Genomic DNA, 27,844 nt, shown 5'->3' on the forward strand with positions numbered 1-27,844 from the left:
GGAATAAGTATAGCTGTGCTTATTCATAAGAGATTCTAAAACAGATCTAAACAATTTTAGACCAGTTAGTTTGCTTTGTGTTTCTAAATTGTATTCTAAAGTTTTGTTACATAAATTAGAAGTCTTGGGCTGTTGAAAATTCAGTTGTAGCTGAAGAACAAGCAGGATTTGCAAAGCGAAAATCTTCAGCAGATCAATGCTTTATCCTCATTTGATTCAAAAACATTCTTGGAATTATAGAAAAGAGTTGTGTGTTTCTTTTGGGGTTTTTAGTTCTGCCTTGGATGTTATAGTTAGTGGTCTTCTGTGGCAAAAGTTATCTTCCACTAATATTGTCAGAAGGCTGTTGTTTTTAATACAAATGCTTCACTCTAATTCCTCTCTGAGTTAGACTTGGGGCAAATGGACAACTATCAGAAAATATACCAACTGACAGAGGAGTATGTGCAGCATGTTATTAGGAACGCATTGGCTGACCTCTGCTTGGTTCATTCTGAGCTGAAGGGGTGACAAAGCCCTGGAGTATTCTGGACTACATTTCCCACCCCACACATTTCTTGGCCAATTTCCCTTTGAACAATCCCATTGTTCAAAGATAGCATTAGAAAGCAGAACTATTTTATTTTTCACGAAGTGTCAGCAAGAAACACACCTCACACCCCAAGCCTCTCCTCTTCACATTGATGTGTAAGAGGAAAAAGTGTATTTAAGAGCATGTTGTGAGACCCAAGATGGCGACTTGAGCTCCACCATGTATAACTTAGGGTTGCCATATTGCCCGGTTAGCCGGGTTTTACCCGGATTCTATGCATGCCACCCGGCGCCCGGCTAGCCCTTTAGGTGGCCCGGATTCTCAGCTTTAATTAAAAAAAAAATTAAGTTTCTAGGTGGTCCGGTTCTCGAGATATACATAAAAACGTCAGCCGCCCCCCCGACTGTTAAATCTTTCTTTAAACAGTACTGTATAGCACTTCGTAGCTTTAACCCCGCCCGTTCAGGATTGCAGCCAATCAGGGATTGTGTTTCAGTTTCATTGACCTTAGGCAGTGTCTAGAAAACAAAATGGTGGTTTCACTCCCTGTTTATCTGAAAATCTCATAAATTGGGTAAGTATATACATTTCAGTTTTTCCCCCTCTTGTGTGCAGGAGTCAGATCTTGGGCAGTGTTTTGAAAACTTTCCCAATGCTTGCTTTTTGTAAAAGCAATGCTAATCCCATATGCCCAGAGTAAATCCCATTGAATTCAATAGGACTTACTTTTGAGTAGACATTGTTATGAATGTGCTGAAAATCAATGGGACTTTGGAGTGAATGTAAAAAAGAATTGTGTTTGTGCCCTCCAGTCCTATTTTAAAGCAAGTAGGCAGGGCTTACTTAGGTATTACAGTTTTTATTCTGTAGGAAAGTAATACTGATTTTTTAAAAACTAATACTGATTTTTCTGCAATGACCAACTGGTTTGACAATAAACTATTATATGGGCTGTATGTATTTGTACATCTGCAGTGTCTGCGTGTGCGTGTGCGTGTATGGAATCTTTCCGACACCCCTGTGACGTAGGGTTGGAAACCAAGGCAGCTCACAACAAGAAATAAAGCCATTTAAAATGCAATAACCATAAAAACAAGTATAAACCGTTGCAAAACAGCGTAAAGTGGCATGATTTGGAATTTTGGGTTGTGTGAATGAAGTTGCTTATCACTTGAAGTTGCATTTCTGTCCCTGTTTGAGTAAGCCCCACTGAATACGCTGGGACTTGCTTCTGAATAAATAAACCTAGGATTGCACTATAAATATCTTTACAGTTTGTGTAAATAATAAATATATTTGATAGTCATGCTTTTATATACATATTTCTTCATTTATCATATTTTTGGTTGTGAGATGCTTAGTTTTCTGCCTTACTCATATGAATCTTGTTGTGGTTGGTATGGTATTACACTTAGGAAAGTGTTACTGCCTTTTGTGTTGTTTTTTTCCTATTTGCATTTCACTTATCTTTAACCTCACTCCGTTACAGCCATAGAAGCAACAGCAGCATATGCAAGATAATTAACTCCCATTAGTGATAAGAACAAGAATTTATAATTATTATTTCAATTAAAACAAGAGGCTTATCAATATTTTGAAGAGGACCAGATATTTATTTTCTTTCTGAGCCCAGGACTGGGTCTTTCATGATGCCCGGGGGGGGTGGGGAGCAGGAGAGTAGTCGATAAGACAGACATCCTGACATTGGTAATCTAATTAGCAAGGTATGTGTGGAGTTGTTGCACACTTCCAGGCCCAGTTTCATTTTGAGTATGGAGGTGGAAACTGTGTAGATGTGGTTGATCAAAGGGAGAAGAAATTTTGAGTTAAGCAAAGCTCTGCTTTTGTAAAACCTAAGAAACATACAGATACTTTGAATGTCTGAGTGCCTGCACCAGTGGAATACTGGAGGAACTTGTAAAGCTTGCTGCAACAGTATTTACAACTGAGCATGTGGTGTGAAAGACTCCTTTTCCTAACATTTTGGCTTCTTGTTTTTCTCCACCCACCACATCTTTGAAATATATCGTATATGGTTAACCGTCCTGTTGCCCTGACTTACTTTATGTTTGTTGCTATTTTGTGTTTTTATTATGTTTTTATATTGATTGTGTATATTTATTGTTTTTATTATATTTGTAAGCTGTGCTGAGCTCTGTTTTTAACAGCAGAAGGGCAGGATATAAATTCTCTTAATCAATCAATAAATACTCCATAGTGTTGGAAACTAGAGTCTAGGCATTTAAGGCTAAAAATTTTGCTTTTAAAAAAAAGATTTCTCCCATCTTTCCCCAGTTTTTGGTGGCAATTCCTAGGCACAAAAACAAAACAACTGGACAATCCAAATATTAATATGCAAATATTTGCATAATATGCAAATAATATGCATAATATTTGCATAATATGCAAATACTTTACATTATATGCAAATTAACCTGCCCGGATTTGTGGAACTGGAATATGGCAACCCTACGCTGTCAAGGGATGCAGTGCAGGACTGCATGCCACAGATCGGGAAGGGGGTCTGTGTCTTGATGCAAACTTCGAGGCAAGGAGATTCTTTCCTGCTCTTTGGTCAGAGTGCTTTCACATTACAGTACTGCATTCCATTGCCCACACCCTTGGGCCTAGAATGGGTAATCTCAGCTACTTGTTATTTCTTATAGCAGTAGGGACCTCTTATCTCTTTAGTTTAGAATTATGAATGAGTTAGGATATTATAATGCTGCCACACACCCAGTAATTTTGTATCGCTATTTTTCTCTTTTCTTTCAATAAAGGAAAGCTTTGCTTACAGCCTGGTTTGGACCTGCATTCCTTGGGGTTATACACACACTCCTCTTTAGGCACATTTCAGGACAAAGCACCTGGTTTATCCCTAGCAAAATATCCCCCTCCTCTCAAGGAGATGTGTTTAATGGGTGGCAGGTTCTCACGCTCAGGTTCCCGATAGACACATGTGTTTTAACATGTATTTTGGTTCCCTTTTTATTTTTTAAATTGCAACCTTGTGTAAGAGTGCTTTGGAATATTTCCCCATTTTAATTCTGGCTGTAAGCTTTCAGTCCTTTTCTATGCTGATATTTCAATGCTTTCCACTACATTAAGTGGTATGTGGAGGCTATTCAGTAAACTGAGTAAGCTTTGCACAAAAGAGGACTTGATTATCAAACATGCTAAGATCAAAATGATAGACTTTGGAAAGAAGAGAAAAAAATCATAGATGGATATTTGTCAATAAACCCATTGAAGAGCTATGTAATTTTACATATTTCAGATTCTGGTTTAATGCCCAACTTTCATGAATGTCACATCTAGATGCAACCAAGTTGAAATCTTCCCAGTCCCTGATGCAATTTTATGAATTTCAGAGGGGTAGCCTAGTTGCCCCTGTAGCTGAGGTGTTTTTTTCTGAAGAGTTTCATTCTACAGTTGATGTATGGTACAGAGATATGGGGTTATACCAATGTTACTATTTTGGAGCTGGTGCTTTTTATTTTTTTATGAGATCCTTGCTAACTGTTCCTCCAGGTACACCTGTGGCTCTTATTACAGCAGAAATTGAACTAATCTCTATTGAAACTTCTACTCATGTTGCACTTGTCTTATATTGGTTTAAACTCCCGAGAACAACTGCAAACTTCACCCCAAAAGTCTTGGGTAAATTTTGTTAGAACTGGTCTACATGCTTATGGGATTAATACTGAAGCTTTACCTAATTTATTTTCCAGTTAAGCAGATGTTTAAAGAAAGAATCCATCTCTGGTCTAAGCAGAGGGATTTGTATTCAATCACATAAATGTCTTATTCTTACTGTATCCATTATATAAACATTTGCCTGGAGAATTACTTTATAACCCTTACTGTGGCTCCTTTAAGAAAAGCATTCACAGCCTTACGTCTCATATGCCCTCCGCTTTTTGGGATGGGGGAGGTTTCAGAACATTCCAACCGACTTTGTATTTGTGAATCTGGTGAGGTTAAGGATTGTCACGAGTGCTCGGGCTAACCCCCACTTTGGTTCATTTGGAGTCAAAGGGATGGCAAGGCCCTGGAGCATTCTGGACTACATTTCCCACCCCATACCCCTGTTTTCTGACTCATTGTGCCTCCCTAAGTACTATGAAATGAGGACAAGAAGCAAGGACCATCTTTTGGCACTTTTGGAGGAATGTGAAGATCCTGAATTAAATGTTATCTCATGTTTTGGCAGATTTTCCTCACACCTAGCAGAACAATCCCATTGTTTAAAGAAAGCATTAGAAAGTAGTGCTAGTTTTCTCAGACTGTCAGCAAGAAATACACAATGTGAGATCACCTCAATCCCAGACCCCTCCTTTCCATGTTGTTTTGTAAGAGGGAAAGTGTGTTTAAGAGCAGGGTTTGAGACCCAATATGGTGATCTGAGCTCCAACATGTGTAACTACGCTCTCAAGGAACGCGGTGCTGGACTGCAGGCCACAGAACTGGAAGGGAGTCTGTGTCTCTGTGCAAACCTTGAGGCAAAGAGATTCCTTCCTGTTTTTTGGTCAGAACTCCTTTACATCACTTCAGCTGTATTCCACTGGTCACTCCTGGGCCTAGGATGGGTAATCTCTGCTACCTGTCATTCCTTATAGCAATAGGGACCTTTTATCTCTTTAGTTTAAAGTTATGAATGGGTTAGGATATGAATGATTAATGCTGCCATGCACCCAGTAATTTTGTATTGCTATCCTTCGCTTTTCTCTCAGTAAAAGAAAGCTTTGATTTAGTCTGGTTTGGACCTGTAATTCTTGGGTTATACACACACTATTTAGGCACATTTTAGGGAAAAGCTTGGTTTATCCCTAGCAAAAGATTCCCCTCCTCTCAAGGAGGCATGTTTAATGGGACATGTAGATGGCAGGTTCACACACTCAGGTTCCCAATAGGCACCTGTTAACAGGATGTTTCCAATTATGTATCAAGTGGCCTTTTATATGAGGATCCTAGGCACAAATTTCTTGTGTCTTTCAGGCCTTGTCAAACAGATTCCCAATCAGATATTTACAATGCTTGCAGGCAAACACATATTCACTAGCACTCAGGTAGCAAAAAAATTGACCTGGCAGCTAAGAAAATATGAGTCAGGCTCCAAAAAAATATCGGGTGGATGCGTGGTGGGATGTCCTTTTGTTTTATTGAGTTTTTAATTCTTACATAGCTTACTGTAGAGGAGCAATGTGTGATTTATTTAGGGGGGAGTATTTTTCTGTTAATTTTATATATAATATGTCAAAGTGATTGTTTGCAGTATTTATACTGTGGTGACTTGTGGCATAAAACAATGACGTTTGTTTGTTCTTTCGTTCATGAACTAGTTTGAAAACACCAGTTCCAATACTGACCTTCCTTCCCTCCATTATGACAACTGCCCATCCGTTCCTGCTCTCTGCTTCTTTATCTTTAACCAGTTACCTGTTATCTGTAAGAGGAACTTCCTTGTTGTCCCATGTCTGCCAAGTTTCACAGCAACCTTTGAGGAGAGACTTTGAATATATGGTGTTGATCTGCCCTTTGTCAAAAGTTTTTTTTTTAATGTCCAAGTGTACAATGTCTCTGTTTGAGAGTTTTCTTATATTCTCCGCTGCTGTTTCTATCCCGCATCACGTCTTTTTGTTTTCATGGTTATAGCTGTATTTTAACATTTTATTATTATGAGCCACCCAGAGAACTCAGAGTTACATAGAACTAATTAATAAATAAATAATACTGGGTCCCATCCCCATTCTTGTTGAGACTCACAAAGAACGCTAAAGGGTCAATGGGCAGGACGTGCCTGTGCAAAAGCCATCTTGAACCCTCTTCAGCAAGATTTGCTTCTACAGATCTAACCCTGTAGCCCTCCAGATATTGTCAGACTACAATTCCCATCTTCCCTGCCCATTGAGTAGGGTGGCTGGGGCTGATAAGAAGTTGTAGTATAGCAACAGCTGGAGGGCCACAAGTTAGTCACACCTGTGTAGCAATGCTTGGTAATGTTATTTTTAATCATGCTTAATGATACAGCTACAGCTGGTATAGCACAGTGGGGAGGAGAGCCTGGCTGGGAGTCCAGAGTCTGTGAGTTCAAATCCCCGCTCTTGTCTCCTGGGTGTCAAGGGCCAGCTAAAGATCACCCCCACAGTGAGTGGCTCAGGGGTTACGTGCCCTGCCACCTGTGCAGCCGTGGGCAAGCTGCATAGTCCCAAGGAGCCCAGTTGCCTCCCAGCTGGCAGTTGCGGATAAGGAAGGGGCTGGCTTGTGCAGCTGTGGCAAGCTGAGCAGGCCCTAGCCAGCTGGGGAGGACTAGCCTCAGAGGGAGGCAATGGTAAACCCCCTCTGAATACCTCTCACCATGAAAAACGTATTTATAGGATAGCCATAAGTCGGGATTGACTTGAAGGCAGTCCATTTCCATTTTCAGTTATACAGCTATTCCTTTAGAGTATCATACAGTCACAGAACTAGTATAGTGTAGTAGCCAATAGACTTAGTCGGATCAGGATGCCCCCAGTTTAAACATTGTTTCTGCCATTAGTTTACTTGGCTGCCTTGTGCAAGCCCTTCTCTCTCTCTCTCAGCATCACTATCAGCCCTTCATCTGCAATATGGGCGTGACAATATCGGCCATTAAGTTGTCATGTGCAATCCTGCATGTGAAATGGTTTGAACACTCTGAATATATTCATTTGCCTTTTATTTTGAGTCTTTTGCACTGACCCAACCTGAAGACTGAGCAGCAAGCAATACTGGTATTTGTAATGAGACAAAATATATGGGTTGGATGCAGACTAAGTTAGTTGAACTTACATCCCATTGATTCAGTGGGAATTAAATATTTTCTAACTTGTCCCATTGAAACAATGGGATCTAAGTGGAACTGAGGTGAGTCTTTTGCTGGCTGCCTCAATGTCAGGCTAAAATTCACTGGGTCTGGCTACTGTGGCATCTTCCGGGCCCAGCTCTTTGAGGTGAGGTATGCTAGCAGTCACATGTCCCTTACTTCTGGGAGCAAGCAGCTGAATTGAGTGACAGAGCTCCTGCTTGCCACCTTCAGTCAGATGCTTGCAGAATCTGTGGCCCTCTAGATATTGCTGAACTACGACTCACATCATCCCTGGCCATCGGCCGTGCTTGCTTGGGCCCAGTCTCTGCAACCCGGCATTCTGATCTCCCCCCTTCTGAATATGTTAACTGCTACAATACCCAAAATTGTGAGAGGCTTGTTTCCAGTTCATTGTTCCTCCCTGCTCTGTGTATTCTGAAAATGGCGTCTCTCATTTTCCATTTGTAGAGTGGTGGGCGATGACACTGAAGTAGAGCCTTCCTTTAGTGGCAGGTGCTCAGGGTATAAGGGGGGGGAGGATCACGAAGACTCTCAGTTGAACGTTTATTAGCTTGTTTACTTTGGTTTTACTTGTTTATTTTTCTGGTATATGCTGTGTTGCCGTTTGAGGAGAGAGCAGCCCGGAGTGTGGAGTATAATATATAATATCCTTATGTCTTGGGTGTTGTTTGGTGGAAGTTTTATATTAATAAATGAAAGCAATAACAAAAAAAACAGATGCAGTATCTGTTTCCTCTCCAAAGCCTATTTTTTATATTTATATGTATATATAAAAACATCATACACAAAGGTGAAAGCATCGAGAGTTTCCTTCCAAAGTGCAGATTCCCATGCGAGTCAAGGGCTGGGCCCCAAGCAGCAGAGCTTGGAAAAGTTACTTTTTTGAACTACAAGTCCCATCAGCCCCAGCCAGCACCATGCTGGCTGGGGCTGATGGCAATTGTAGTTCAAAAAAGTAACTTTTCCAAGCTCTGCCAAGCAGTTCAGGTCCCAATCAGGGCCAGGTTAAAAAAAAGTGCAAAGAGGAGACCTGACAGAATGCCACTGCGGGTGGCAGCAGCAGCTTGGGGGCTGGGGTAAGGGAAGCAAGAAGAGAGGCCCCAATCCCTTTAATAGTGAGGCAGAAATTCTGAAATGTTTCCTCTTGTAAGGCAGCCGCTTAAAAGGTTTCTAAGACGTTTGGCCTTGGGGTGGCTTTATGAATTAAGTCATGCAAGGCACAGAGGAAGAAACGCCACCTGCTTAGACCAGGCCTTGATACCCCTTTCCACCCCCTCCAAGTGCATAGGGCAATCTGGTTCGGAGCACGCAGACCCCATTCCACAGCAGGTATAGAACAGAGGGCGTCCTGATTCTATTACAGTAGCACTCCTTTGTGAGACAGAAGCAGCAGCAGCAGCAGCACACTCGCCCAGGCATTTGCACAGAAAGCATCCTCAAACAACGGGGGCTTGGCTTGTCCCTAGAGATCCACAGTCTACATGGAGAAAAGGAGGAGCCTGTAGTGTTGGGCTGCTACCATCTGCACTCTACTTGGTGTCGTACATTTCTCAGAGGCAATTCCTCTGTTCGTTCCACCAGGAGAACTTGGCTTCATTGGGCGATGAAGGTCGGCCTTCACGTTGGGAGTGTAAAGGCAGATGCTGCATAGGACCCTTGGCCGTCTGCTCCCATCCTTTTGACAGCGGGCAACAGGCTGAGGTAGTCCATGGAACTGTCCACACGTGGTATGGCTACTGCAGAAACAAAGGGAAGTAGTGAGAGAGAAACAAACTAGGCTCCACTATTGCCAGGGGAAGGGGAAACAGTTTAGTGGTGAAGCACATGCTTTGCATAAAGAAGGCCTTCAGTCTCTGATGTCTCCAGTTAAAAAGGGCCCTTGGATAGTAGAGCTGGGAAAGCCCTCAGTCAGAGACTGAGCCACACTATACATTTAATATTATACCACTAAACAGTCACTGCTTCCCCCAAAGAATCTTGGGAACTGTAGTTTGTTAAGGGTGCTGAGAGTTGTTAGGCGATCCCTTTCCCCCCCACAGAGCTACAATTCCTGGAGTGGTTTAACAATCAATCCCTCTTTCCAGGGAACTCTGGGAATTGTAGTTCTGTGAGGAGAATAAAGTCTCCTAACAACTCTCAGCACCCATCATCATCATTATTTAGATTTATTAGTTGCTTGTTGCCCAAAGGTCTCCAAGTGATTTACAACAATGTTAAGAACAAAAACAAATATATAATATAATGAAACAAAACAATAAACATACAGCCACAAGAATCTTTGGCAGCATACTAATAACAAACAATACGCCTTAATAAAGTCCAGTTCCTAGGAGTCTTTGGGGGCAGCTATGACTGTTTCATAGTACTTTAAATGTACAGTGCAGATAGGGCCTCAGTATAAAGTAGCTTCATACATTAAGGTGACTTCATGTATTCTACACACTCCTGGGATTTCCAGGCAAAACTTAACACCCAAGAACCTCAGGTTCCATGCTTATAAAAGGAGGTGGTCAGAGTTAATGTACTCATGATTTTGGAGGGCATGCTTGAAAATATAATTCCTGTGTATAATCGTTCTAATTTCAAGGTTAAGGAATTAAACACAGATATGGCCACCAAGATTCAGTTGCTATTACAAAGAAGTGCAGACATACATTGAAGGCTGTTCTGATAATGTTTAAGACCCTGAACAACATACATTCTGACTGTATAAAGCTCAAATCTTACTTTCTGCCTGGATACCACCACACATTTGGGAATTCAAGACTAAAGATAGTGAGAGAAATTGGGCCTTTGCCATTGCAGACTCCTCGATGTGGGCCTTGCTCCCTCCAGACATCTTTCCTCCTCACTTCTAAATAAATTCCTGAGGAGATATGTATTAAAATCCTTGGAGCTTTTTAGATGATCCACTTTTTGTTGGTCCTTTGGTGCACCCTTTTCTTCTCCCTCTTTCTCATTGAAAGTATGTTCTACGTGACTGCATGCATGTGTTATATAAAATGCTCTGGAATGGTGGCTGGCAGGCCTATATAATATATGACAACACTTGTCATATATTAACCAACCACAAACCTATTGCTAGGTGTGGTTTAGACACAGCAGACAGGGTGCAGCATGCTATGGCATTCTGGCTGAACCCGCACTTGGCAAGTGATGGCCAGGCGGTACTTGCCAAATCCTAATCAGTGTTCCTATCTCTTCTTTGATCATGTAGATCAGTTACATGTAAGCCTATTGAGTTCAGTAAAGGTTTCGGTCACATGTATGTGGGCTGACCAAGTTTGGGAATAGAACATAAACATTCCAGCTACCCATTGGGGTGTGAAGATGTGCCAATTTCACTGAAGAGAAGGCAGACCAGGAGGGTTGCAGTGGTCTTGTTTGCCCAATATGGACACGCCAGCCTTTGGAAAAGGGTGCCCACTCACTCCCAGTGTAGGGTCATGCCTCACCATGCATCCAATGTCATTGGCGAACGTCACACCCTTGCTTTGCCGCTGCTCTTGGGAGGTGATGGTGCTCCCACCACTTACAGAGTTCCTCCGCATGATCCCTGCAAAGGCAACAGTTGAGTGAGTGAAGGGACTATTGCAAAGAGGATCAAGATAATGAGATAATTACCGTTGTAAAAGGGGGGAAATGCAAGGAATAGGCAGAGCTTACAAGACCTCACTTATTCATTGTCCCCATTCTTTACTAGTGCCATCCTATGTAGGTGGCACTTTACAAAGAAGAGGGTTGACAAGTCCCTGTCCAAGGGGCTTACATTCTAAACACGGGCACAGGGAAACAAATGAGGAAAACTGAGATGAGATAAAATGCAGAAAAAATGAGATTATTTAAATTAAATCAAATCTATTTCAGCTTAGTTACCGGGGGGGGGGCATAATGCAAAGCTACCTAAAGACAAATCCCACAGTCCAGTGGAGAGGAAATAGTAAAAACGATATTTAATGAAAAAGTAGAATTGACAAATAATTGCATAAATTTCAGGTCCCTGATCAAGAAATGTATACAAGTTGTTCACAATACCAGGAGTGCCAAAACAACTTTCCATTAAGCACAGATGTGGCTGGGATAGGTAATGTTTTTTCCCACTTTGAGCTCTGTATTTCTTTGCCTAAGCAGGGCTAGTGACCTTCCCAGTTAAATGTTAGGTTTTCAAAAGTCTGTTTTAATATAGCTTTAATAAAATAGTCCTGACTAACAAGTCAAAGAAAGCCCTAAAAGCCCTCATTATGAACTTTTAGGAAAGATGTAAAAACATTCCTCTTTACCCAAGCATTCGGTACCTGAAAGATCTATTCCTGGCAATCCTGAAATTGTCATCTGTGAGAGTAGGCTATTTTTTTCAGAAGTTTCAGCTGTTTTTAGAAGTTTTAAATTGTTTTTAATAAGGTGGTTTCTAAACTGCTTTTAGAAGTTTTAATTGTATTCTATTTGTATATTTAACCGCGCTTGCTGTTTTGGTAGGAAGGATGGGATATACATTTAATAAACAAACCAACCACCAAACAAAAAAGCGCCTTTTTCAGTCCTTGCAATACAAGCCAATTACAGAACCAAGAGCTACTGACTCATCGCTTCAGTTTGGCCTTGCAGACCTGGGGCAGAGGTGGGGAAGCAGCTTACCTTGGGGCTGTGCCAAGTCCAGGCGCTGTAGACTGCTACGCCGCAAGGAGGGGTTGAAGCTGCCCTTGGAGAGGCGGCGCTGGCGGCTGGACAGCATGGCGGCGGGTGACACGATCCCAGCAGGCGGCACCTTGCCCAGGCGGGCATAGAGTTCCTCTGTCTCCTGCTTCTGCCGGGCCTGGAGTCTTTCCACTTCAGAGAGGTGCCTGAAGGGAAATGAGAGAAGGAAGAGGGGATGTTGGTCAGGGAGGGATACAGGGGAAGGGGCCTCCACCCTCCAGCATGCAATACCACTCACTTCTGGCGTAAGGCTTGCAGCTCGTCACAGACATCATCGTCATCAGGACTGTCTGAGTCGTCACTGCTTACATCGGACATGCTGTACATGTAATTCATCCAGACAGGAGGATTGGGCTGGGTATCCCCTTCCCCTTCCGCTTCTGCCACAGGGGTGGTGCCCTCCTCTGCTTCCTGCACTGGTGTTCCACCTGGAGATTCACTGTCAGACTCTGAGGTGCTGGAGGAGCTGGACCCATTGCCCCTTGGGGGGTTTTCAGGAGGCACATCCCGTGTGGGGGTCACTTGGAAGCGGCCCAGGATCTGGGGCTTGGGCTCTGTGGATGGAGAAAAGCAGACGGGCAGGTTAATTGTGGGGATGGGGGAGAAAGAACAATCAGTGCTTAGATTCTCTTAACAATATTTGTATGAATTTAACAATAGACATCCACCACCTGTGCTAAACACTGAAGGTGCCTGGAAGTTCTAAGTTTGTACTATGAGAGCTCATCCCTATTATTCCAAATGAAAGGCCCACTCTCCATCAGTTCCTACTTTGCATTTTCTAGGGCACACAGAGAACATATTTCCAGGACTAGGGGTAGAACTCAGTTGTGAGTAGAGGCGTTTTCTCAAGCCCCATTACCTCCAAACAATTGTGCACCCTATTGTCACAGACACACAGACTTATCTCCTGGCCACAAACCCTCCCATCCCTTCAGAACATTCTATACCTTCATTGATGGGTGACAGCTGGGCTGGTGGGAGGCTGGAGGTGGAAGAATCCGACACAGTTAGCTGTGGTCCAGACCAGGGAGAGGCAGGAGGTACCTGTTGAGAGAGACAGTGTATGATAGATCAGTACCTAAGCTCCCCACTTCCATCCTTGTTCACTGTACACTGGACCTGATGTTAGTTCTGTGCCTCCTGCACATCTCCACCGAGCACCCTCTGGGACCCCTAATCCTCTCGATAGCAGAATCACTGTGTGACTGAACGCCAGTCCCCTGGGTCTCAGGGTTAGCATGGCCCTTGCGCAGGTTTCTTGCCTAGCACCAAACTTGTATGAATAGCCTTGTACATGGAAGCTGTGAGAGCCAGAAATTCTCAGCCCATCTCCAAGTGAGGCTGGCAGCATCCTATGGAGTTGGGGTGGGGCTTCAAAGAAACACCTCGAAATTCCAAAAGGATGTAACAGCCCTCACTGCCACTTTTCAAATTTGCAGAAGCAAATATTCATCTTTGTAGGATGCAAGTAACTAGGGAGCTCCGTTCATTGGAACACCAATTGTATGTATGTGGGAATGGAGGCCACGAGGCCAGTTTTCCCAGACTACCTAGCCAGTTCTTCCTTGGTCAAGGAGGGACTTGAATCTCAAATCTAATCCAGGTCCAAAGCTCTGTCCCGTTAGCCAGCAGCAAGAACAGCCAGTGGGTCAATCTAATGCCCCCTTCCCTCTCCTTCCAACTGCTTTTTATATTATACATTTTAGTACAGTGTCAAGGTTGGAAAGGTGGGGAGGCAATACTGTTTCTTTCTCTCCTTCCCCAAAACACACACACACACACGCACTCACTGTGCTGTTGTCAGGCCTGACGGTGGTTGGGGCAGTCGGGGACGGCTGAGAGCCTGGCGCTGCCGGTGCCCTCAACATCCCGTTGGCTAGCTGGGCTGGTTTGGCAGGAGATGCCACCTCAGGGTAGGTGAAACATGCAGGTGTTGGCCTAGGCGGGCAGAGCACTGGTGACTGTGGGACAGGGGAGGTGTAGAGAGGACCTGCCTGGGCAGGTGCTGCCGACACTGTGGGAAGAAGGGACTGGGCCACGCTCATCACAGCCAGGGAGAAGACATTGGCGAGGGAGAACAGTGGGGAAGTGGGAGAGGTCCAGAGGGGGACAGAGGGAGCAGTGGGCGGTGCGAGGGGCAGTGGGGGGAGGAGGGGAGTGGGTGGGGGGATGGGCTGGGGAACAGGGAAAAGGTACGGAGGCGTTGCAGGCGTTGTTGGCACCATATGGTAAGATGGCCAGGTCTGGACAGGCACACTGGGGACACCTGTCAGGAAAAATGCAAATTGGCAGGTGAGGGGGAGCCGGAAGGAGGGGAAAGGAGGTAAACTGCATCACTCTTTGCATTATGTTGCAAAATATATCGGCATGGCAGCTGAACAAGAGGTTTTGGTGTTTTTCCCCCAAGAAAGATTTATAGACTGTTTTACCATAAAAATTCTCCTAGGGGTGCACATGATAAATGTATTAATAAAACTGAGCTGAAATCCACAAAACTGTTACAAAAACAAGTATACATTAAGTAATCACAAATAAAACCATAGATGAAATCAGTTAAACTTTGAAAAAACACAGATAACTAAATTGTGTACTCTGCTTCTTCCCCTCCTCAGCAAACCCCATTCCTCCATTAACGCCGTGTGTAGCCTTTGCCCTGCCCCTTCCACGTTTTTGCACCAATGTTGCACTGATATAGTCCAGATATTGCTGGCCTACAACTCCCATCATCCTTGATTGGCCATGCTGGCTGGAGCTGACAGGAGTTGGAGTCTTACAATGTCCGGAGGGACACAGGTTCCCGGTCCCTGGAATAGGGGGAAAGGAAGGATGGAAGAGAATGGAACACAAGGGACAATGAACTAGCCAGTTCACTAGAGTCCTCCTCATCCCTCCTAAGGAAGGAAGAGTAAACGTCAGGGAATCCTGCCTTGACTTCACCTGCCTTTTGATATTTCACCAGACTCTGCTTAACAAGTTTCTCCAAACTCAGAAGAGTTAAAAAAAATGCTGTTCTTTATTGCAGTATGTCAGATTCTGTACATGTGCAGAATATGCACACATAGCCATCCTCCAAACCATCTGTTTGCACTGTGCCATCGCATTTCCATGCCACCTATAGTTTGCTAAGGGTGCTGGGAAGTTGTGCTGTGTGAGGGAGAAACCAGTTTCCAGGATCCTTTGAGGGAAGTCACGTGCTTTAAATATGCATTGGATGTGCTTTAAATATATGATGTGAATCTAAATATCCAATCCACAGTCAACATTTCAAAGGCACTGAACAGAATTACTATAGAAAACAGGGGTGATTCCCTGATTGCTGTTTATCTGGGCAGTTGCTATGAATGAGAATAGCTAGAAACAGATCAGTTTTACCTGTGGATACTGTTGAAAGCAGAGGCAGTCCAAAGTTCTGGGTGCTTGATGGAGGAAGTTTAGGACTGAAGGGCTCATTCTCAGAGATGGCATCCACCAACGAAGTTTGGACAGGGGATGATACAGACTGACCAGGGCTGTAGCAACCAAAATCTGAAACAAGGTGAATGGGAAGTCTTGGGGCACATATTGATCACCATCAACTGCAGATTATTTCTTCTTAATCTACTCACCACTATAAGAGTGAATATTCCCTCCCCCTGTTTAGCCCAGCCCTCTTGCTAGTTCTTTTGATGTGGGAGTGCATTCAGCCACATGACAACCTATCCCCTCTGCTAAAGTGACAAGAGTCCCAGGAGGGATTGTAATTCTTTGAATATGTACATCAGATAGAATAGAGATTAGAATCCCAGAAATATTAACCTGTTCATCATCCCAAGTGGGAAAAGACAGAACTAACAGGAGGAATATCATTTTGAATTATATTCCCAGCCAAACCCTTTGCCCTTCTCCTTTCATCTCATTCAGTTTGATAGATCAGCCCAGGTAAAGACAGATTAGCCCTGGTACAAATGGGCAATTGTGTGTAGCCATGAACAAGGGCATATGAATGCTAATCTAGGGTACAGTAAGCATTGAATTACATACCACTAAGAGATGAGGATGAAGAGATGGAACGAGAGAGGCCTTGTAGAGGCAGCTCAGCCTAAAATGACACAGGATTTAAAAAAATGTTTTCATTGGGTAGGGGAGAAGTCTCTTGTTCTCCCTTCTCCAAACCATCATAGGGATGAAAGAAAAAAGGAGAACCACTTAAGAGACATATATACAGGATTAGTTTGCCAGCAGCGATTAATCTGAGCCAGGGTTTAGGCCCGAAACGTGTAAAATAATAAAACAGGTACACTTCTGACCATATACAGAGTGACTTTGCCTGTTCATGGAAGGACCACAAACCAATCACTGTGATTTATAATTAACAGAAAGGAATTCCTGCTCAGGGTGTGGCTTCCAGAAAGGCTTGAACTCTTTCTCCCCTCCGCACCCCACCCCACTCCACCCCACCCCGTCTTTGCGGAAAGAGCCATCTTGAGGACAGATGGGGGAAACAAGGGAAGGGAAGGAAAAGGCCATTGGAAGCTGCAGGAAGGTGGATTCCACTTGAAGGGCTCTTTACTGTACCCAATTGGCCAGAGGTAGGAGAGACAGAAATGTAAATCTGCTGTCCATTAAACACTCTCTCTCTCTCTCTCTCTCTCTTTAGTAAATCATTTCTGTGTGCCTAAAAATATGTTTGGACCCTCGTTCTAGGTTTATTGTAACCAGAGTGGAAGTTCAGAGCACAAACATTTAGAGAGCTGTGTTGGCTATCTATCCCAATTCCCCCTGACTTCCGTGGACATGTTACTCACTGAGAGTCCATCAGCAGCCAAAGCAGGGGAGAGGCACTGCACCTCAGGGCTGCCCAGAGCCCTCTGGTCTTTGTTCCGCCCATCTTTGCTCAGGAGGGTCTCCACACGTTGGATAATATCATGGATTCGCCGGATGAATCCATCTTGTTCAGATTTCATTATGAACTCCTTGGCAACCTGGAGAAGCAGGGAACACAAATGAGAGAAGCAGTCAGAACAAAGATTAAGGAGGTCAAATCTACTTCTAAGTAAAAACCCACATCCTCACCATGACAGCTGCAATCTCCTCTGGGCTATCTCCATCCAAGTCAAATTTGAAGGTCACCATCTTGCTATTATATGTTTGCAGTTGACACTCAACCACCCGGTCATTCTGGTCTGGCATCTGCACACATGACAGTCTGGCATTAGGGTTACAAATTATACAACAACAAAAACCCTAGCACACAGATTAATTAGCAGGGTCAAGCATGGACTCTTACAACTTTCCAAGCACTTGGAACCCTGCAGGCTACAAAGATGTAATGGTATCTTCTTCCCTGAGTCCACATGATGATCAGACAAAGATAGCTTTCTGTATAAATTCTAGGTGTGAAAGGGGTTGTTTGGGATGAATTATTTTTCCCAGTTATGTAGGAAGGATTACATTTGGGGAAGCCATATAAGAAAAGTCCTGATGGATCAAGCCAAAAGCCCATCTAGTTCAGCATCCTGTTCGCACAGAGGATCAAATCTGCTAAAGAAGCCTGCAAGAAGGATATGAGTGCAATAGCACTCTCCCCATTGGGTTCAATGGGACTTACTCCCAAGTAGCGTGTATTGGATTGGGCTGAATCCAGACAGTCATGCTTAGAGTAAATGTAAATGCACTGCCTTCAAGTCGATTCCGACTTATGGCGACCCTATTAAAAGGGTTTTCATGAGGCTGAGAGGCAGTGACTGGTCCAAGGTCACCCAATGAGCTTCATGGCTATGTGGGGATTCAAACCCTGGTCTCCCAGGTCGTAGTCCAGCACCTTAACCACTACACCACATTGGCTCTCCCACTGAAATCAATGGGATTCAGTTAATCATAACTTAAGTTCCATTTATTTTAATGAGTCTACAGTAAGCACAACTAAGTCCGGATTCAGCCCATTGTCGGTTAGTTAAGAAATGGAATCAGCTGACAGCCATAGGTTGAATATCAACATACAAGAACTGCCTGCCAACCAAACTCCCACTAATTGGAACACAGCACGTACACGACTGTTGCAATACAGACAGCACTCACATTTGTGATGCGTAGACGAGACCGGGCACGGCGACGCAGTAATCTTCCAGACCCCCGCTTGGCCAGGGGCTTCGCTCTGCGCTCGCCTGCAGAGCGACCCTCGTAGCCATCGCTCAAGCCAGACGCCACATCTGATGTGTAGCTGTGTTGCAGGTGACCGAAGCAGGAAGTGAAACTTCAGCAAACGTGGCCAATCTAGCCACACATCACAAAATGCATCTCTGCTTACCGCCCCTCCGAACCCCTCACTGCCTTTTATCTCTCTCTGCCAGGAATAACAAACCTATGGCCCTCCAGATGTTGTTGGATTCCACCGCCCCATCAGCCCCATCCAGCATGACTAGCGGTGGGCAAATCTGACAATTTTGGTTTCTCTTTCTTTCTCATTTATCCAATCTTCAGTTCTTTTCTCCATATTTCCACATCGCTTTGAAAATCCTGCTGAAAATTCACCAGCGTCTTAATGCAAATGTCTTCTAATATATACATTTTTGCAAAGCCGTGGTATGGTATTTCCACTCATATATGCATCTGAATGCATAACATGTCCTAGCACATGCATTTTTATACACAGTCCTTGGCTGGAGAACTGTGCTGCAAAATCTCGAGATATGTGAATTCGAAGGATGTCTGTTTCAGTTTGCATTGTGCTTTGAAAAGTTGAAATTAGGTCTGTTTGCCTTTAAATCCGAACTGAATCCAATTTCTCCCCCATCCCTAAGCATGGCCTGATCAGGGTGATGGGAGATGAAGTCCAAAAACATCTTGAGGGCCACACTTTTCTCCATCGCTACTCTTTAACTTTGGCTGCAAACATTTGCTTCAGTGAAACAAGAGCTAGCTTCTGCTCCCAGAGAGAGGAGCTAAAGTGGGTGGAATATGGATGTATCTTTATAGAAGAGGGGAGTATGTACCGTATTGCCCATCTTACTCCTTTCCAGGTTGCCTGTGCACACCTCAGAGAAATGGGTTGGGGCGAGGAGAGACAGACAAAGGAGAACTCTGGGATATCCTCTTAAGGGTTCAAACGCAATCCTCTGCATAAGGGAAAAGGGCGCTGGGGTTGTGGGATCCGTCTGATATACAAAGGATTTGAACAAAGTACAGGTTCCTGGATAATCCCTATGGGGTTTGCCTTTACTTGTGTAAATTCAAGCCTACTCCACACCCCAAAACCTACAGCAGGGTTTGGGACAGGGAACGTGGAAAGATCAAAGCTCTGCCTCCGGCTCCCCATCCTAAACCCTGCAGCAAGGATTTCCACAGTAGGTATCCAGCAAGTTCTTACCTGTCCACAGGGGAAGAGAAGTCACTGATGGAGGTAGGGTTCAGGCTCACAGCAATGGTCTGTGGATATAAAGAATAAACTGAAGGGACATTGCCATGCCAGTTCTGCCCTCCCCAGTTCCAAGCATGCATGCCTCTTCCAAGAGCGTAACTGCCCATGCTAGAGCCAGTGCCACTCCCACTCACTGAAGCGAAGGAGAACTCAGGGGTGCCTGCTGGGCTGAAGAGACTTTGGGTCATGTCAGACGCATCCACAAATCCAGAGGAGCTCAGGTATCCGTCAGTCTCACAATCAGCTACAGGAAAGGGGAGAAAAGGGTGGGTGTGAAACAGAAGATCAGACCTGGCTTCTAATTTGGGGGGCCTCACTGCTGTTCAGATCACTGGTAACTTTGCCCCAGAATCCTACTAATGGTAACAGGTATTATCATTTATAATTAAAAGTGTTTATTCTGCAGTCACATATAAATGGACACATCCCACCCCAACCAACTAAAAGATGAACCAATTAAGAGCAAAAGGCCTGGGTGAATGGAATGTCTTCGCCTGGCTCCTAAAGGCTGAGAGTAACGGTACTAGACGCATCTTCCTGCGGAGAGCATTCCTCAGCTGTGGAGCCACCACTGAGAAGGTCCAATCTTCTGTTGCCACCCTCTGCACCCCCTCCCAGAGGGGGCACACAAAGAAGGGACTCAGCTAATGAACACAGGGTCTGGGTAGATTCAGGTATGACTTCTCAGGTAAACTCTGAATGTTCCTTTAGGGGTCCCCTTTAAAAAGTGGAAAGCTGAGGATCTCAGGATGTTGAATTATTCCACAGCCTACCCAGATCTCAAGATTTTGCAGTGTGCCTGCGGAAGCGTGGAACACACACAGCCCTCATATGGCATACGATAGTTGCCTATAGAAAGGTGGTATGGAGAACCCATAGCTTACAAAGCAAGTGCACTTACATGTGGCCGAGGAATAGCCATGCTGATATCGGAAAGGCTGGTGCTGGTCGACTTCTGGCTCCTCCGCCTCTGGGGGAAAGGTTGGACCAAGGGCAGAATCCCCCGATCCAGGGGTGGTGGGTGCTGAGGGCTGGCCAGGGCTGAGAGGGGGGGGGGAATCCAGGTCCAGCAGATGCAGGATATCCGGAGCCTGCTCCTGCCGCTTCTGCTCCTCCTGAGCTCGTCTGGCCTTTTCGCGCTGGCGCTTGATGGCGAGGACACGCTCACGGACCGCTTTGGCCACCGGTTTGTAGTCTGCCTCACAAACAAAGCCCAAAGCCACCTGTGTATGTGTGTGTGGGGGGGGGAGATAAGCGTGGGAAGAGACAGAGAGAGGAGTGAGAATGCTGGAGGAATATTATTTCTGGGAATCCTGGTGCAAACTGACTTGCTCCATACACTCCCCGGGCTAAGGTACAGATTGAAATGAAATTTCCCTTTGCATTTTGCACTTTTCTGAATTTTGCAGTACACTTCTTGGCTCAAAAAATGTACCAAATGTATCAAAATGTGTATTTAGGATAAAATATATTTAGAAATGCATATTAGAAATGGGCTCCTGTCGGGAGGAAGGGCGGGATATAAATCAATCAATCAGTCAATATGTCAAGATAAAATACGTATTTTATTATGTATTCAAATAATATTTATATATACATTTTTGTGCTGAATTATTTTTCCCCTAATTGGTGCACAAATTGAACTGAGTGGACTTATGAACGAACACCTGCCAGATTCAAACAGAATGAAAATAGACTGATCCGTCCATCCCTAGAAAGGAATGTTAGGACATCTACACACTCTGGCTGGCCAGCCACAACACCATTCAGGCAGCAGATCCTTGGGCATAGAGAGGGCATCTAAACAAACACCCTGCTGTGTGACAGGACTATCCAACTAAAAGCACTCTCCAGATCAGCCTAAGGAAGCCAGACCTCAGTGTGCCATAAAAGCAAAGGAGAGGCACAGGCCAGAAAGGCTTGCTGAGCAAGCAGCTTCAGTTGACTCAAGCTACATGCAGCAAGGGAAGGGAGGGGAAAACAAACAAGAAGCAAGATTATTAATCAGTATGAACTGAGGGCCATTTCCTTCCCAACCATCAGAATTGTTTACAGTCAGATCCTGAATGTGAAACATGCTCATTCAGAGAGAGTCATTGCAAAAGGAACTTCTCTGATGCATCCAATTGTGGCAGTTTCCCAGTGCCCCAGAAGTGAGACACTGTTCCCCACTGCCCAAAGAAGGATCATATTAAATGGTTATGACTTTATAACACAGATTTTAATAAATAAAATTTGTAGGGTTTTACTAATATTTCATCATAAGCTACCTAGAGTCCCACTTACCTCCATGACTTAGGGACTACAGACTTGCTTTTCTCTAATGAAAGATGCCATACTGCCATTGCGCTTATGCAACTACTGAAGCACTGCTGCTCTTTACTGGAACCAAAGCTGTCCAAGAGGAAGCCTCTGTAAAAACCTGTGTTCAGCACTAGACCTGAACCCAGAAAGGTTGGGAGGACACTGAAGACAATGCACCTGAATGTTCAGAGTGCCTCCCCAACCTCGTTGGGGAAAGAGGAGAGGGCTCCCAGTGACTTCTAGGTGGGCTTGAGCCTTGGCACCTCTTCTTTTTGCAACTCACCTAATGCTTCCATTCCTCCTTCCGCTGATCCTCCCTTCCCACAAGCTCCTTCTAATTCCTAGACTCTCTAAAGCCTAGACCAGCCTCCTCACCACCACAACCACCACCACCCTGGGGAAAAACAGGAACACGTACCATTTCCTGGGCAACTTCCTCAGCCACATCTTTGTAGAGCTCAAAATGGAATTCTAGGGCGTTGTTGTCCTTATACTTCCCATGCAGCTTTTTTGTGTCATCCATCCGCAGCCAAAGCTTTAAGTTGGACTTCACGCCATCATCCTCTTCTGCCAGCTCCACATGGACTCCTGTATCCTCCTGGAAGAACAAGTGATCCAGAAGATCTTGGATGGTATATCTGCAAGGAAGGTAGAGGGGAAAGATGGATTTAAATTCAGACCACGGAATTAAGACGGTGGCGAAGGTAATGCTCAGAGAGCACAAGGGGAAAAAATGGTGTCACTGACAGTAGATGAGGGATTGGGTGACCTAGGATCTTGATCAGTTGATGAGCAGAGATCTGTTCCCATCCTCAAATATGAGCAGTGTAATTTTCATTATCATGGGATTTTCTATCATATTGCTTTTTTAAAAAACAACAACTGTGATCTCTATTGGGATGGGGAACCTGTGGTCCTTCAGAGGTTGCTGGATCCTGGCCACCCTGAGCCTCAACTAGGGATGTACTAGAATTCCACCCAATTTGGATTTGGTACCAAATTTTCCATTAATTCATTTATCTGCTTTTCCTTTAAAATATTAATATTTTCCTTTTAAAATATTGATATTAATATCAATATTTTTCCAAGGATGGGGAAAACAGATCAATAATAGCAACAAACTCAAATGAATAGCAGCCTGTTAGGTCAATGGAATGTCTTTGAACCGGCACTGGCCAACAGATCCCATCCCTAGCCTCAGACGCTACTGCCAATGGTCAGGGATGATGGGTGTGGTTGTCCAACAACATCTAGAGGGCCACAGGTTCTCCACTCCTGACCTATATCATTTATCCACAAGAGTGGCAGAGACTATGTTGTGCCCTACCTCTCATTCTTGTTCATCCGGATGCAGCCCTCAATGATCTCCTTCAGTTCAGGCACCTTCACCTTGTAAAAACTGTTGGGCTTCATGCCCTGTGATAAAAATGGAACAGAGAGGGCAGTTCAGAGAGGACCAGGAGTCAGGGGTAGAAGTCAGAGCAGCATGAGGCTCCCAAGCCCTTGTCCCCTGGGAGAAATCTTCTACCTGCAGATAAGACACTCCAGCAGTTCATCCCTGGAGATAAGATCTGTTTGCTGAGTCGCCACATCCTTCTCCGACTCTGATGGTCATCAGCAGGGCTTATGTTTAGCCAGACCTCAGATCCAGAGCTGGTGTGAATACCCTTTGACTCTATCACTGAGTAACTAGAAAAGGCCCACTCATCTGGCCATAGAGGGCTGGACTTCCAAGTAGGAGAGCCCCGAACCAATTTTTACAAAAATTAAAGAGAGCCTAAGGGCCAGCACACAGGATGCAAAAATGCATCCAGATAGGTAGATTTTAAACATGACGGTGATTATTCCATAGCAGACAAACATAACATTTGGCACATAATATGTTCCAGCCTTGAGAGAGAGAGAGACAGAGAGAAAGCAGAGGGGGAGGAGACAGTTTTCTGGTGTTAGAGAAAAGTTTGCAAGTATGGAGGAAGCATTTGATGAGAAGTCAGCTCTGGGTTGGTTAGGGCTTCTGTCCCAGCTGCTGTATGTGGGTAGGATTCAGTGCCATGAACATCAACCTGACGCTCTCCCATGGCCATTGTTCACCAGCACTAAAAGCCCCCCTCCAATTCCCAATCGCCATACTTTCCCTCCTAAATCCCAAAAGCTGCACCAAATAATTCCAGATTCCTTGGACCCCTGTCATTGGGAGGGGGCAGAAACCGTCTTTTTGACACACGAGGACACGTTTAGGGGTGAAACCCACAAAGGAGAAGGGTCAGCTCAAGCTTCTAGATAAAGCAGAGCCAGGTATGCCTATGCTCTCACCGAGGTGACCTTGCGATAGATCTGAGCTGCATTCTGGCATTCTGAGTAGGGGTACTCCGAGGTTGCCATCTCCAGCATGCACATGCCAAAGGCATAAACATCCACCGCTTCATCGTATTTCTCCTCATACATCTCTGGAGCCATGAATTCTGGGGTTCCTGGGAGAGGAGGAAGAAAGGGGGGTTATCTGAGGCTCAGTCCCTTAGGCAACGTTCAGCCATTAGGTCCACACACTCCCGCATATACACGAGTGAGTCCACTAATGCACAACAGGCTGCAACCCGTAACACATCGGCTTCTGAAAATCTTCAGGACATGCCAGTTCTGACGAACAAGGATCTCAATACCTTGAGGCACAGCAGGCCTCTTCCATAACAATTTCTCCATTCTAGCAGAACACTCTTTTAATGATGCCATCTATGCACCTGGAGAAAGCAGGCAGAGAGGCATTCTTGCTCCTTACCTATGCAATTCCCATCCTTGGTTATTATCACAAGTATTCCAAGCATCTTACAGAGTGTTTAATTTTAACTGGCCTTTAGCTGACTGGGGAGAGCGTTCCTCATGCTTTTTTCATTCAAGTTTTGATCTCTTTACTCGAGTATATACCTACTGTAATTACTGTTACCCAGCCTGGCCCTTAGTGATAGAAAAAATGGGGCTGATGGGGCGCATCCTGTCCCACCTACACATTCTACCACCCACTTGCCACCTATCAAGTACCTATGACACTCTTGGCAAATGAAGCCCGCTTGAGTGTGGCCAGACCAAGGTCACCGATTTTGACTGAGCCAGTGGGACCCGTGATGAAGATATTGTCACATTTCAAGTCGCGATGAATGATTGGAGGGGATCGTGTGTGCAGAAAATGCAGCCCCCGCAGGATCTGCCTGCTCCAGCGCTGAAGAACCTTCAGCTTCATCTCCTTGAAGCGCTTCAGGTATCTGCAAATAGAAAATGGTGTCAGGGTCGAATGGGAGGGGGAATGTTTTAAAAATAGCCACCCCTGTGTCAATGGTAATCTGTCCACATTGCCATAACGAAGCATATAATATGGTAGAACTCAGCACCCAGTCACAGCACAACTCTACCCAGATAGGCAGAACACACAAGTGTGACAGGGTGCATGGCATGGGACTTTCTCTCACTTGATGTTCTGCCTGTTGGATTATTGCAGTGCGATTGATGTGGATCTACCCTTGAGGTTGATCCAGAGGCTGAAGCTGGTGTACAACATGGTGGCTAGGTTGCTTTGTGGGGGCAAACTGCCACCAGCATATAACACCTTGTATTTGCACCGGCTGCCAATCTGCTACCAGGTCAAGTTCAAGGTGTTGGTACGAACATATAAGGCCCTATATAGCTCAGGACTTGGGAGACCGCCTAATCCCTTAAACGCCCAGGTCACTGCAGTTTGTGGGAGAAACTCTCCTACAAGTTCTAAAGATATCAGAAGTCCGCTCCACAGGAACTCAGAGGAGCACTTTCAGTGTGGCTGCGCTTGTTCTGTGGAATAGCATTCCCATAGAGAAAAGACAGGCGCCCACTATCTGCACTTTCCGGAAGCAACTGAAGATTTTTTTTGTTCCAGTGGGCTTTCGCAGCTGGATGAATGGGTCTCTGCCATGGGAGGTCAATCTTGTTTTGTTTTTTAAAAAATATATATTTGCAGTAGCATGCAGATGAACAAGGCGTTCCTGAACACACACAGAGTTCCCCTTAGGGTGGCTCCTGAACCTTAAATATTTGTGTAGAAGAGGGCATTTGTTTATTTATCAGTCTTATGCATCACTCTTTTCCAATAAGGCTCCAGGGTGGTTTGCACCAATAAAAATATAAAAAAATACAATAAAACAAGTCAAATATAATAAAAGCATTGCTGTAACTCAAATAACAGCGGAAAAAGGCAGTGTTGTTGTTTGATCCTCTTTTGCGTCTCTAGCTCCATTGCAACCCTCAAGCGGAGAGGATCATCACAGTCATTAAAGTCTCCCCTTTCCACCCCACAGGGGAGGAAGGCTGAAGCACGTGCACTGAGGTGCACTCAGGTGGCATCACTTCCTTACAAACACTTCCTGTGCATCCAGGACCAGAGACTGTGTTTTTCCAGTGGCTGACTACTGTTACTTTCTCAGTGCCTTCCCTTGCTCTCCTCAGGCTGCTCTCCCACAGGTGCTGGATTCATCCCACACCCCAATCCGTGCAGTCCAGGAGGGAAACCCACCCCTCGACCAGCAGCAGTGACCAGAAAACTCCCAGGTGTTCCTCCATGGGAGTGACAAGCCACAGAGACCATGCTGGAGTGACTGGCTGGCAGCCCCCCCATACAGATGTCTTTCCCTTTCAGGCTCTGCTCCATTCTGGATGCTATTCGAGAAAGGCTTTGACTTTGGTACACGCATTGTTTCTTTGGACACTTCCAGACTGTCACTATTTTCAGGGGGGATTACCGGCAAATTCAGGTTGCACAATTATAGTTGATCAGGAAGTCTTGCACAAGAAATCTGCTTCCCTAAAAGATGGCTCTTTGCCCTGCGGAAAGTGACAGGAGAATCCACTGGAAAGGGTGTGATGACACTTGCTTTGATGCAACATCATCTGACCTCTCCACAAACAAATCAGGATGAATACTCCTTAAACGGCCAGTCTCCCTGTATACAAATCAGGATGGATGCTCAATAAACAGGTCATCTGGAAGCACCCTTTCTTGCTAAGGAGGAGGTAGATAGGGATGCTTTACCCATGCTCTAGTGTGAGGATAGGACTCTGAGGGTGTGGGCAGGGAACAGGAGCGGCTCTGCTGGCATAGCAGCAGCATATCTCCACCCCCACTCTGCCCAGCCCAGCCTAATTGCAATACAGTATAAGATTGCTCTGTCACGGTTTAAGGAAAGTCTCTTATTGCATATGATCTTGGCTACTACATTCTAGTTATTGAAAATCTACACGAATCCCTTAGAATTTGGCAGTGCTGAACAAGATGATGTCACATACACAGGTGAAATGAAAAAAAGATGAGCTTAATAAATTTGGAGAGAAAACAGAGACGCTTTAGGAAATTTTGGAATGCTAAACAGTTACCAGAGGAAATCCTTTTCCACTGCTGTACCTTTACAGCTGTTGGTTATATCATGGGGAATTTTCTTTTAATTGACTGTATTAGCTTAATTGTTTTTATTATAAATATTTATCAGTGTAATGGCAATTATTATTTAAATAAATTCTATTACTAAAAATTAAAAGGAAAAAGTTTTTTGTTTTTTTAAAACTACCTGAAAGGACTTGTGAGCTTCTAGGACTAATGGAATCTTTAAAGCAGCTGAGCCACAGAAGGTTGAGGGCGTCTGCTGGGCAGGAGGAAGAGTAGGAAAAAAGTGGGGGGAGGGAAATCAGACTCCTTGAGTCCCTAATATCTAGTAATAAATATCCTAGAGATAAAGATTAGAGTTCAGGGAATGCATGCCATGAAGTTAAAAGAATTCCCTTTCATGTGCAGGGATGTTTCAGGAAGTTCTGCTGTCCAGAATCCCAATCCCCCGCCCCAGCAATAAATGGTTCAAGTTTAGGCCACCTCCAAACCTAAACCCTTCAGCATTATGTAGTTCAGTGAATGAAGGTGTGAGGAGGCATCCTCCTGAAACCAGTGGTGACTGGTGACCATTGGGCTAGTAAGGTGGAAGCCAGGGACGCCAACTGTGGAGTCAGAGCTAATGACAGGCAGGGCCAGCTAACTCTAGTTTTGCCCCCGTCC

General features: G+C 44.7%; 1 protein-coding gene and 1 long non-coding RNA gene across 2 annotated transcripts in view; one reads left to right on the forward strand and one right to left on the reverse strand.

Moving 5' to 3' along the window:
• The first annotated feature begins 1,047 nt into the window (after positions 1 to 1,047).
• LOC133366642 (uncharacterized) lies at positions 1,048 to 27,287 on the forward strand. Its single transcript, XR_009758465.1, has 3 exons — positions 1,048 to 1,106; positions 22,310 to 22,484; positions 26,251 to 27,287. It is a non-coding gene; the product is annotated as an uncharacterized LOC133366642 (long non-coding RNA).
• The window catches only part of WNK4 (WNK lysine deficient protein kinase 4), a 36,860-nt gene continuing 17,135 nt past the window's right edge, over positions 8,120 to 27,844 (reverse strand). The window contains exons 3-20 of the mRNA XM_061589959.1: positions 24,817 to 25,037; positions 24,094 to 24,251; positions 23,108 to 23,196; positions 22,199 to 22,418; positions 20,378 to 20,699; positions 19,611 to 19,720; positions 19,426 to 19,484; positions 18,138 to 18,279; positions 17,133 to 17,249; positions 16,865 to 17,041; positions 16,101 to 16,158; positions 15,453 to 15,605; positions 13,871 to 14,346; positions 13,028 to 13,124; positions 12,316 to 12,631; positions 12,018 to 12,223; positions 10,838 to 10,938; positions 8,120 to 9,118 (exon numbers count right to left, since the gene is read on the reverse strand). Coding sequence (XP_061445943.1) covers positions 9,116 to 9,118; positions 10,838 to 10,938; positions 12,018 to 12,223; positions 12,316 to 12,631; positions 13,028 to 13,124; positions 13,871 to 14,346; positions 15,453 to 15,605; positions 16,101 to 16,158; positions 16,865 to 17,041; positions 17,133 to 17,249; positions 18,138 to 18,279; positions 19,426 to 19,484; positions 19,611 to 19,720; positions 20,378 to 20,699; positions 22,199 to 22,418; positions 23,108 to 23,196; positions 24,094 to 24,251; positions 24,817 to 25,037 — 3,025 coding nt within the window. The 3' untranslated portion in view covers positions 8,120 to 9,115. The remainder of the gene's footprint in view (positions 9,119 to 10,837; positions 10,939 to 12,017; positions 12,224 to 12,315; positions 12,632 to 13,027; positions 13,125 to 13,870; positions 14,347 to 15,452; positions 15,606 to 16,100; positions 16,159 to 16,864; positions 17,042 to 17,132; positions 17,250 to 18,137; positions 18,280 to 19,425; positions 19,485 to 19,610; positions 19,721 to 20,377; positions 20,700 to 22,198; positions 22,419 to 23,107; positions 23,197 to 24,093; positions 24,252 to 24,816; positions 25,038 to 27,844) is intronic.

Source organism: Rhineura floridana, chromosome 11 (genome assembly GCF_030035675.1).
Source record: "Rhineura floridana isolate rRhiFlo1 chromosome 11, rRhiFlo1.hap2, whole genome shotgun sequence".
Lineage (NCBI taxonomy): Eukaryota > Metazoa > Chordata > Lepidosauria > Squamata > Rhineuridae > Rhineura > Rhineura floridana.